At 35.5% G+C, this 10,745-nt stretch overlaps 1 protein-coding gene across 1 annotated transcript; it reads left to right on the top strand.

Moving 5' to 3' along the window:
- Positions 1-2,027: 2,027 nt before the first annotated feature.
- Positions 2,028-8,828, top strand: LOC105447425. Its single transcript, XM_030983856.1, has 6 exons — positions 2,028-2,203; positions 2,793-2,939; positions 4,161-4,408; positions 5,685-5,766; positions 7,630-7,947; positions 8,803-8,828. The coding sequence occupies exons 1-6, from the start codon at positions 2,125-2,127 to the stop codon at positions 8,826-8,828; spliced, it is 900 nt and encodes a 299-aa protein (XP_030839716.1). The 5' UTR covers positions 2,028-2,124.
- Positions 8,829-10,745: the final 1,917 nt, after the last annotated feature.

Raw genomic sequence — 10,745 nt, 5'->3', positions numbered from 1 at the left:
GCTAGACTTTACTGTCAGACACTATTGAGTGACTGACTGGCATTTTCCCTCTTTGGTAATAACATACATGAAAAGAGTTGTAAAGGGTACATGAGCATTTGTCTACATCAATAACCCACTTCTTGTGATGGCCAAGATTAAACTGATTGAATCTTTGTGCAGCATAAAACGTATTTCCATTCGGTACAATTGTCTGAAAATCAAGACTATTACTTTTGGGCTCTATAGCCCTAAACTCGATTTGACAACTAATAGTCGTTATTTTCCCACTTGAAGACATTTTCAAGCCCCACCTTTTTTAGGGAAGTTCTAAATTAGTATTATCTTTCAAATGCAGTTGGAATTAAACTTTTTCATTTTTTTTGGCCTGCAAATAGGACATAGTCCCTTCAAGTTTTTTAATCTTTCTCAACATTTTAGGAATTGGATTCTAACATACTGGCGTTCAATTAAAAAACGTGTGTATCACGATGTCGTACATAAGACTTCGATACGATTTAGTCTTCTTCTTCTTCTCCCTCCGTTGGAGATAGAGATGATCAGTCAGTTCCTGCAGATATATCGGTAGTGAGAAAGGCTGTCGTTATTGTCTTGTATAAGAGGGTATGCTCCTGGGGTACAAATGAGAGTAGTGTATGTATTTGCAATATGAATTCGTGGAATGCAAGGGTCGTTAAGGATGTTATTATGTGTAAGGTCTGGGATGGGATGGGTTGGGTATAGAATGATTAGTTGTGTAGAAGCTTGTAGGTTGTCTCTGCGTAGGGTATGTAGAATGTCTATTTCTGGGAGCTTCCTGTTGGCATTCCTTATGAAGTTGGACCACTGCGGAAAGAAGCAATTGAATCTTACGACCGGGTGATTAAAAACACAATAAAAATTGAAAAATTGCAGATAGCGTTATGCAAAATGAAGTTATTACCATTGTGTATTATTCCTAAATATGGTTTCGATTAGACTCGTCATATTGATAGCAAATATTAGCTTTGACGATTGAGGAAGCTTCTCACAAAAGTTCACTCATCTAGCGTACTTAAAAGGTATTTATTTTGCTCTTTTCGTTCAAGTAGAACTAAGTGGGTTTAATTGCATCTAGTTCCTCCTTGTTCGAGTAGTTTTATCCAGACATTGTCAATACAGATCCTTGCTTTACATTTAGTGATAGAATACAAGTCAATACTTCGTCTTTCGTTGATGCAGGCAGAGTTTTGTAAGATAATATCGAATCAACACCAAAAACTGCTGTTGTGACAGTTGCACTTGAATACGTTATCACCCAAGTCATTTGTTTCTAGTACTATTGATGCATGACATGAATACACATATATTTGTAATAGCACTTCCTCAGGCAAGGTGACTAGTATAGCGCCATCTATTGGTATTCACTTGATATCAAACACTCAGAATGCTACAAGAACATGGTTGTGTTGAGGTCCAAGAATCCCCTTTTTGCCAGAGCATCAAGGAGATTTCAGTTCTAAGTTTGTCATTATGTCAGTCAAAGAGGTTAGTTTTGTTGTATATTGAATCTATTTCTATGAATTGTTGAAACATAAAGTGTAAATTAGTGTGTGTATTTTGTACTTCATACTGAGATATGTTGATGTTAGTATGTAGTGTAAGACATGGAAGCCCATGCTGGTTTAATATGTACATTTGATTTGATATTAAGAACAAGGATAACAGTGAAGATACTGCTAATAATTTGAAGATTATTATGAGAGTGCTGAAGCACTAAGTAGAGATTCGGAATTTATTATTGTTTAGTTCATCGCTTATTCAAGATATAGTGAAGTCTAGTTGAGACACTTGTAGTGATTTGTATTTATGTAAAGCCGTTTAATACATATGGACTAGAATAGTGACTGGGGTTATTTTAATGAATTAAAAAGATCATGACACAATGTACATTATTTCATGACTTTCTCAAATAGACTGTGTTTATTGCTATATTGATGATGCTATGATGTACTTGTATTTATTATTCTTTATCTGTCATTTATCCACAGTTTTCACGGAATGAATTGGAACGACATGATTACACCAATTAAAGCTATGAATTCCTGTAGAAGCCTTTGTTTAGACTTTTGATTTATTATCGACCTCGCTGCAGCCACAACTGCCATGATGTTATGGTCTATGTATCGTGTTCAGTGTGTACTGACACTGGTGATAACCGTGACGTTACATCGTTCATATGCTGGTGAGAGTTCTCATCATTGTTCTGCCTTCCCCTTTTCCCTTATTTTTCTTTTCTTTCTTTCTTCTTGTTCTTTTTTTGATGTTGTTGTTTTGCCTTTTGCTTTTACGACAGAATTGATATGTTATCGGCTGCGATGGATTTTATATCCCAATATTTGTGTTTATGCATGTTTACATAAACTTTCTATTGAACTAAATCGAATTGAATTGAATCAGTAATGTCATGAAAAGGGAGAAATAACTCATTATTTAGGGATGATTCGCAGATACGAGAACATTTGCCATAAGAGTCTCTTACTCATGTACAAAAAGAGTATACGAGTGAGAGACAAGGGGGGATGGAGGAAAGCGGAGGGAGAAAAGGGAGAGCGAGGGAGAGAGAGAGAGAGAGAGAAAGAGAGAGAGAGAGAGAAAGAGAGAGAGAAAGGGAGAGGGATAGAGAAAGAGAGAGAGAGATCCTTATTCGTCTACACGTAAAGGAGATTCATTATGTATCAAATTAGTTCATAGTTCATGAAGATACCTTGATGTAATCCTGAGTGAATTGAGGAAAGAGAGGTAAATTGAATATTTTTCCTTTTGCTTTGTAGAATTATTCTGTAATTTCGGGGAACGTACATGGTCGTCAGATGCTGGATTGAACGAATGTGGTATTACACAGCCCAGCTCATCACCTGCCTGGGGAGCGACCAGTGGCCGGGGCTACAATGGCAATGCACCATCAGGAGGCGCAAATGGTTCGTATAAGGGACCAGTTTCTCGAAACCGTCAGAAGTCTAAGTTCGTGGATCACCCATTGATCCGCGTGTTAATTCTATAAACACACGTAATCATTATTACTATTATTAATATAACTTATACCGCGCTTTTCCCATAAGGCCGAAAGCGCTTTACAGTGAATGAAAATTAAATTACATAAATACATATATATATTACAACTACAAACTGCACAAAAAAGATGTGTTTTTAAGGCCTTTCTGAAGGTAACAACTGATGGAGACTGCCTGATATGCCTCCTTGACAGTACACGAAGCCAACTTATCTTTCAAAAAAAATTCTTTAGCGATATCAATGACTTATTACATTCTTATAAACTTCTATGAACAATTTGCAATCTGAGTCCAGTCTTTTTAGCCATTTCCGTTCTGCTTTACGGCGATGTTGGCGTGCAAGAAGCACAGACTCATTGAACCAAGGTCTACGTAACTTCAAAGGGCGAGACTCGGTTTCCGATGGAGCATAGGTATCAAGTACCTTAGTGACTCCAGAAACATACCGATCAAATAAGGATTCATTATCTAATCCTGCAGGTTGAGATGATATTAAATCATGTAAAGTATTAGTGAATTTAACTTAATCGATCTTGCAATAGTTGCGTAAGGAAGAAGTAACAGAGATTGGCTCTGATTTCTGTTTAGCCAGCTAGGAGCAGATCATGTAATGATCAGAGATGCATGTATCGACTGTATGAACCCAGCAGATGTAATAATATTCTTCATTTGGAGTACATCATTTTTAGTCATAATCTTCCCAATGGACATTTAAGTTCAATAGAAAGTCCATGATAGAAAGGTAGATGTATGGCGATTTTGAGAAACGGCCCCCTGGTTATTTTTTTCACCTAAAGGTATCTATCTACCCATAGAAGCAATCTCATATTTCACAACCAAATTAACTTGTCTTTTATACATATTTCATCCTGTACTGATTTTTTCCCCTCTCTTTCTTATTATGATGTATCGCAATCAACTTTTAAAGGTTTATCTCACATGTTCTTTCACTTTGTGTATCTGACGTTTATCATTTATTATAATGTATGATATGTTATGAAGTGTTGTGAAATAAATACGCACTTTAGCTAATATATAGTAATATTAAAACTAAAAAGGTTTAATAATATTTTTTCTAGTTAAATCTCTAAATACATCAGATTATGACTCATTGCTTTCTTTACATAGATGGGTTCCTACTTACGACGGGTGGAAGAGGAAACATGCAGATTCAAGCAATGTTCCAACTACCAAATCCTAATCTACAACAAAACTCTGGACTCCTCTCCTTCCACTTCAAGTTCTTTGACCCTGGTGAGAGCATCCTGACGATTTCTGTCTGTGGTTTGATAATAGATGATGTCAACCTACAGTCTAATGGCAACTGGGAGTTAGTGGAAAACATCAGAATCTACTGCCATGGATATGAACCTACGGTATGCGTTATTTATGATGATGACGATGACATATTGACATCAATAATAATAATAATAATAATAATAATAATAATAATAATAATAATAACAACAACATTAATATTAGTAATAATGGTAGCAATGATAGTAATAATAATAATAACAATAATGATAATAATAGTAATAATGCTGATGATAATAATAATAATGATTACTATTATTAATATTATCATTATTATTATAATGATAATAATAATTATGATATTATGTCCCTATGCACTTCCAAAGAGCTTTGGAGAGTGTTACCCCGGCTTTCGTTCATGCAGCTGTTGTCAGCGCATAGTGCATTTCAAGGTATAATCCTACCAGAAATCCGTGCATTAACCTTTCCTGGGCGGGGTGTGACTAATGTAGATTAACGTCATACCAAAGGAGGTATCGCTGTGGCAGGAATTCGAAACCATTACCTTGTGGTTCACGGTTCGGAAACTTATCCACTAGACCACAACACATATGTAAATAATATTTAGCATTTGTTAATGAGGTGTTATTCCTCTCACATGAAGTATTTATAAAATCCATACATGTAAACTCGGAAAAGTGTGGTAAAACAATTGCTGGACATTATAGGCAAGACACTAATCCACACTAATACAAACATCTTTTGTTGGTATATTGGAAAGTAAATCATATTTTTGGATGCCGCTTTAGAAAACTACACGTACTAAAAGTTGATAAAATGGAAGAGTGTGGCCTGGAATGTATTTCTGTGTCTTATGACATGGAATCACAAGAAGTAATTTTTAAGATAAGTAAACAAATGAATAAACAAACACATATGTAAGACTTATTCTTCTTCACTTTAATAATGTTCATGGGTTTATACACAAACAGGGGAATTCACTTGTGTACGGTATCCTTATAGTCCAAATATAATTTCCCTGTATTTGTCAAATTATTGAAAACCGGTGAAACGAAGTAACCATACTAGGAAAGGAAAATAAAATCTGTTAACACTAAAAATGATTTCTCATTTCATACCCTTGCTCAAGAGAAAGTGTTACTTCTTAACATTAATGTTCAGTTTAGATCCAATCTATCAAGTCATTTTTTTAATCATTAATGAAAAAAGTAATAACTTGAATATATCTGTTATCCACCATTTTCACCCGATCATGTATGTTTCTATCAAACATTAATTCAAAGTTAGTGTCATTTGTATTTCTCCAGTAGATTTTATGAACAATTTTCATTTGCTCAAATTCACGTTTCATGAATTAATTCCTCTCCTTCGTAGGTAACGTTCACTGCGTTGTGGAGCCTGTCATCTGGTCGCGTAGCCGTGGATAACATCCGGGTCGTGTCAACTTCACCACCAAGTATGTAGTGAATGTGATGAGTATGAATCAAAACCCCACCCAATACAAACTTGCCTGATACAAGTATTTTATAGGCTTTCTATGTCGTAGAAATTGACTGCACAATTAGGCCATTGTGTATGATAAAGACTACACGACTATTCATAAGCTGAACAGGAAAGAGCTGCAAACTGGGATCCTCGCTCAAAGAATAATATTTATATTAAAAATACACTGTACGTGTAATGTAATCCTATAGTATTATAACCTATCATACATAATGCTCTCATTTATACTATTCGCTCTAATTCATTGTTGCAACAACAACAAAAGCAATGATGATGATGATGATGAAAATTATATTAATATGAACAATATCAATAATGATAATAATGATAATAATAATAATACTCATAATAGTAATAATGATAATGATAATAATAATAACAAGAACAACAACATCACTAATAAAATATACTACTCAAATTGTACTCTTGTGAATATTTTTTTAAAATCTTTTCCACTAGTGCACCTTGAGCTTGTGATTAAAAAAAAAGGATTTTGCGCCTAACAAATCTTATCAATGCCTAATGTTATCTAGCATCAAATAATAACATTTGATGCTGTTGAATCACTATACGCTTGATACGTATATGTGTCATCTTGATTCATTCCTGTCTCATTACAAAGCTACAACTACTAAAGCAACAACAACAACCACCTTAAAATCATCTACCAGCACGAAGCAGACAATGAATACCACAGGGAAAACGATGACCAACCTGACGACATCGGAGTGGACAAGGTCTTCACCAGAATCAACAGGTAGTGATTCGACAACGACTATCGTAATGGATATCATTTTCACTGAACCCTTGGTCTCAATCCCCAGTCGATTTGGTAGCCGGTAACCATTATAAAAATGCATGCCAATCGTACATTACATTTTGCATGAATATAAATACACCACTTTAAAAGGGTTATGACACTTTTCATAGGTAAATGTGTGGTATTTTATTTGTTTTTATGTTCTTCATCAGTAACATCACCGTCGATAAGTCAGAAGTAGTATTAACATATTCAATCAAAATTGTATGATCGGCATGGGAAGCCAACAGCCCCAAAACCGACATCCCATACACTAGATAGACAATTTCGGTCTCGTAGAACTTCTGACATTTTATAATAAGGCTCGTTCAGACATGTCGAAGCAAAACTGCGGCATTTTTTAAATAGCTATTTTTCATTGATATTATTATTAATATTGTTATTGATATTATGTTATTATTGTTATTCTTATTATTGGTAGTAGTAGTACTAGTACTAGTAGTTTTAATATTATTTGTTTATCATTATCAGTATTATCATAACAATATCATCACTATTTTGCAGTTACTTTTTCACATGAAATATTTTTCGTGTTTATATCATGCTGTATCAAAACAAGAAACAAAAACAAATAACCCATGTTATGATTTGATTAAATTTAAACTTTTTTCTATCTGTATTTTTGACCTATAATTTGTAAAGGGCCTCTCAGAAAAACAGTTTTCATACTGAGAGTGTTGCCCTGTTTAAATCAAACGGCTATATAAATTGATTAATTTATGTATTTACCAAAATTTATCTAGGCCTTTCCACCATAGAAGCCGTGGGTCCATCGGTTCACATTGCCATTAAAATCTTTATCCCGGTCGTCATTTTCCTGGTCATCGTTGCTGTAGGTATACTGACATATCAATGCCTGAAGCACGGAGAGAGCTGATGAACAACACCAAGACAGGGCCCTTCGGGATAAGAGTGTCGATGGCGCAACATCTCGGTCGTTTAAAGCAATGCCTTCATCACATAGAATGCAACGCGTTTAAGGGACTAATCCTCCAGTGAAGAGACCTCTTGAGACCTCGGTAGGAGAAATTTTCTACGAAGATCCTGACAAGAAAGTTCCTTCGGCAACCACGGCAGATCCTGAACTATCCCATGGGTACCTCGTCCCATTCCGGGGCGTTCCTGTGAAGAACAGCTCATCGGACCATGACTACAACTACCCAGACATGCCAGATGTAGGCCTGGTCCAAGTTCCTGTTTCGGCCAGAAGTACCGATGAAGATGGGTACATTGTCATAGATCGTGACCCACAAGACAGAACAACCGCTGGCTCTAATGTGAACTACTCTTCGCATATACTCCCATCACAGGATGGTATGGGATCCTTGAAAATCCCCGGCAGTGAAGGCTACTACTCTACGCGTATACCTAAATCCCTTAAGCAGGAGGAACGAGGAGGGTCTGTAGAAAACACTGAAACTCATGTGTACCAATCTGCAGACGCAGTAAAAGCTTGTAATGATAACGAGGATGGTGCTTACATAATCCTGGATGAAAACCGATTACATAAAATCATTGAATTCTTTAGTATTTGTTTTTGTTTGTGAGCTTTTTTATTTGGATTTATTTTTCAATCTTTAGATTAATCTCATAGAGACATTAATATCATTTGCAAAAATAGAAAGAGAAATAGGCTACTTTTTTAATATACACTGTTGGTCATAAAGGTGGAATAATTATTTTTACCCCAATTAATGGAATGATTTTGACAATGGTCTATTCCTAATAGATCTAAATAATAGTATACATTTTCAGATTTATTGAAAAATAGTTTGCGAGTGTCTGTTTTGCGTGAATGCTAAAGCCTGTGTGTGCTACTATGCTAATCAACTAGGGGACCTACGTCCATAAGTCAGAACTGACAGTAATGAGGATTAATGCCTCACAAAAGGCACGAATATATCTGATCGACACGGTTTCTATCCCGGGTTCTCACAGTAACGAGGCCTTTTCTTAGCTACTGATTCATGACTGTACGCAGCGGAGGCTAGGGTACGGGGCCGCCCCCATAGATACACAAAAAACAAGAAAATGTATTAAATTATCAATAATTCATTGCATTTCCCCCCGGTCCCAAACAAGAAAAATTACTCTGTAGGGCCATGCATTATGGTTCAAGGAATGGCCAAACAGAAATAATACCATTGCAACTATGTTTGTTCTTTATAGGATCTCGTCTGCTTGGGCAAGTTTGATTCATATTGTGGCGTCATTAAAACATTGTTATTTTTCTGGCGAATCTCTCGTACTGTATATCCCAAGACAGAGGAGGTGGTTTTATTTGTATTTTTTTACAAATCATCCGATATGTAGTTGACCTAAAACTTTTACGATGAACATCTGTTAGCTTACCAGTTTCTAGTGATACGGGTAATTTGTAATTTTCTTTGAACGGGCACTTTAACTGTTTTTCATAAGTTGCTTCTGACTGAATGGCGTGGCGGCAACTTGATTGTGATGCCGTGTGGGCAAAACGGACATTTCGAATTACTGTTGCAAGATTGAAACTATAATGTATATTCACTCAAAACCCATGCACGCAATATCTGGATGTAACATGTAGAACGTAGAGATATTTTGCACCTCCTTTGTTTTCGTCATTTATATGTCACATGATAAAATGACTTTTCACAAGTTTCTTTTCATAATACAACAATAGCAAGTTTGTTTTCTGTCGCTCAGTCATTCTCGAATGATTGCATATTTAAACTAATATCAAATTCGAATTCGAGCAGCTGAGGGTGAATATCATGTTCATATTGCTCCGGTTGTCTCATTTTCGATCGCTGGACGTATATAACAGACGGCATTCGGCGGATTAGACGACACTTGGTAGTGAATTTGTATGTGAGATTGCTTTGCTAAATATAAAATACAAGAACATTTTCCATATCTTTAAACCACCATTGATAGCTGATAATTAAACAGTTAGTAAAATAAACCTACCAAACTAGATAATACATGAAATACTTTACTTACAGTAGGGGAGTTTCATGTGGTGCACAGTTGCACCCCTCTGTAAATAATCGAATGGTCCATGGCGATCATGAATATTCATGTTTTTGCTTACCTCGGCAAAATGCTTGCCTATACTAAATGGAAAAATTACGGTGGGGGTTGGCTGAAATGGACATAATGAACCGATCAGAACTGATCTATGATAATTCATGCTTGTTATCCTTCGTGTGCTTGACCTATAATCGTACAATCGCTTGGCAAATTGCGTCCAAAGTTCGACTTGTTTCACAGGTGTTATATAGGCAATGGCGAGCTAGCGACCTATATTGACCAAATTACGGTAGGTGAACTTTCAAAAGTCAATGGGACATGAGGGTTCCAATGAAAGAGCTAGTGTCAACGTATGTCGGGTGGATGTGCTTTTCGTTTAAACAAACACAAAATGAATTTTTAACGATTTTGGGGGTAAAAGTCAGTATGCTAACATGTTAGGCTGCTGGACTCTGACGATAGGGGGCGTTGTCCAATGAGACTATTCGGAGCCATATGGATTCCAATAGAGTTTGATATTTCAAATGCAAACCATTAACTTTTGTGATAAAATAATTAAAAACTACTACTTATCAGGATAAACATAGTCAAGCAGAATAATGCTTTTAGCAGTTTCAAATGACAACAATTGTCATTATCTTAAATTAGGTTTAAGATTAAAGAACAAAACAAAAAATAAAAAGTATTAAAATCACACTAAATCAAACTATTATGTTTCAGTCCTTTTAGAGATCAAAATGACAGCTTGTGCCATTTTTATCAATTCTGATATCTCTAAAATCAATGCAGGACAAGAACGATCTAAATTTCGTTTTTATATCGCCTAATTTGGGGGTTGGTGTTGGATTTTAATGATACTATGTCGTAATAAATAGAGTGATTAAGTATGTTTGACTCATTTATATTTGAAATCGGCGCCCGCTCGAGTACCATTTATATTAAGATGACTAAAAAGCCAATGTCGAAAAGAAAACTGTAATTATTCTCTCTCTCTCTCTCTTTCTGTATCATACCAGTTTTTTTTTTTTTGTCAATGTAAAATACATTCATCTGGTACCGAATACGAATTATCCAGGCCAATGAGGGATTGATAAATGTTGTAT

This window comes from Strongylocentrotus purpuratus, unplaced genomic scaffold (genome assembly GCF_000002235.5).
Source record: "Strongylocentrotus purpuratus isolate Spur 01 unplaced genomic scaffold, Spur_5.0 spur5_scaffold_13, whole genome shotgun sequence".
Lineage (NCBI taxonomy): Eukaryota > Metazoa > Echinodermata > Echinoidea > Camarodonta > Strongylocentrotidae > Strongylocentrotus > Strongylocentrotus purpuratus.
Note: the sequence above shows the minus strand (reverse complement) of the source record. Positions and strands in the feature narration are given on the sequence as shown.

Coding starts and splice junctions, on each gene's coding strand:
- LOC105447425 (XM_030983856.1), top strand. CDS start 2,125: ATGATGTTATGGTCTATGTATCGTGTTCAGTGTGTACTGACACTGGTG. Junction 2,204..2,792: donor GTTACATCGTTCATATGCTG/GTGAGAGTTCTC, acceptor TTTGCTTTGTAG/AATTATTCTGTAATTTCGGG. Junction 2,940..4,160: donor ACCATCAGGAGGCGCAAATG/GTTCGTATAAGG, acceptor TTCTTTACATAG/ATGGGTTCCTACTTACGACG.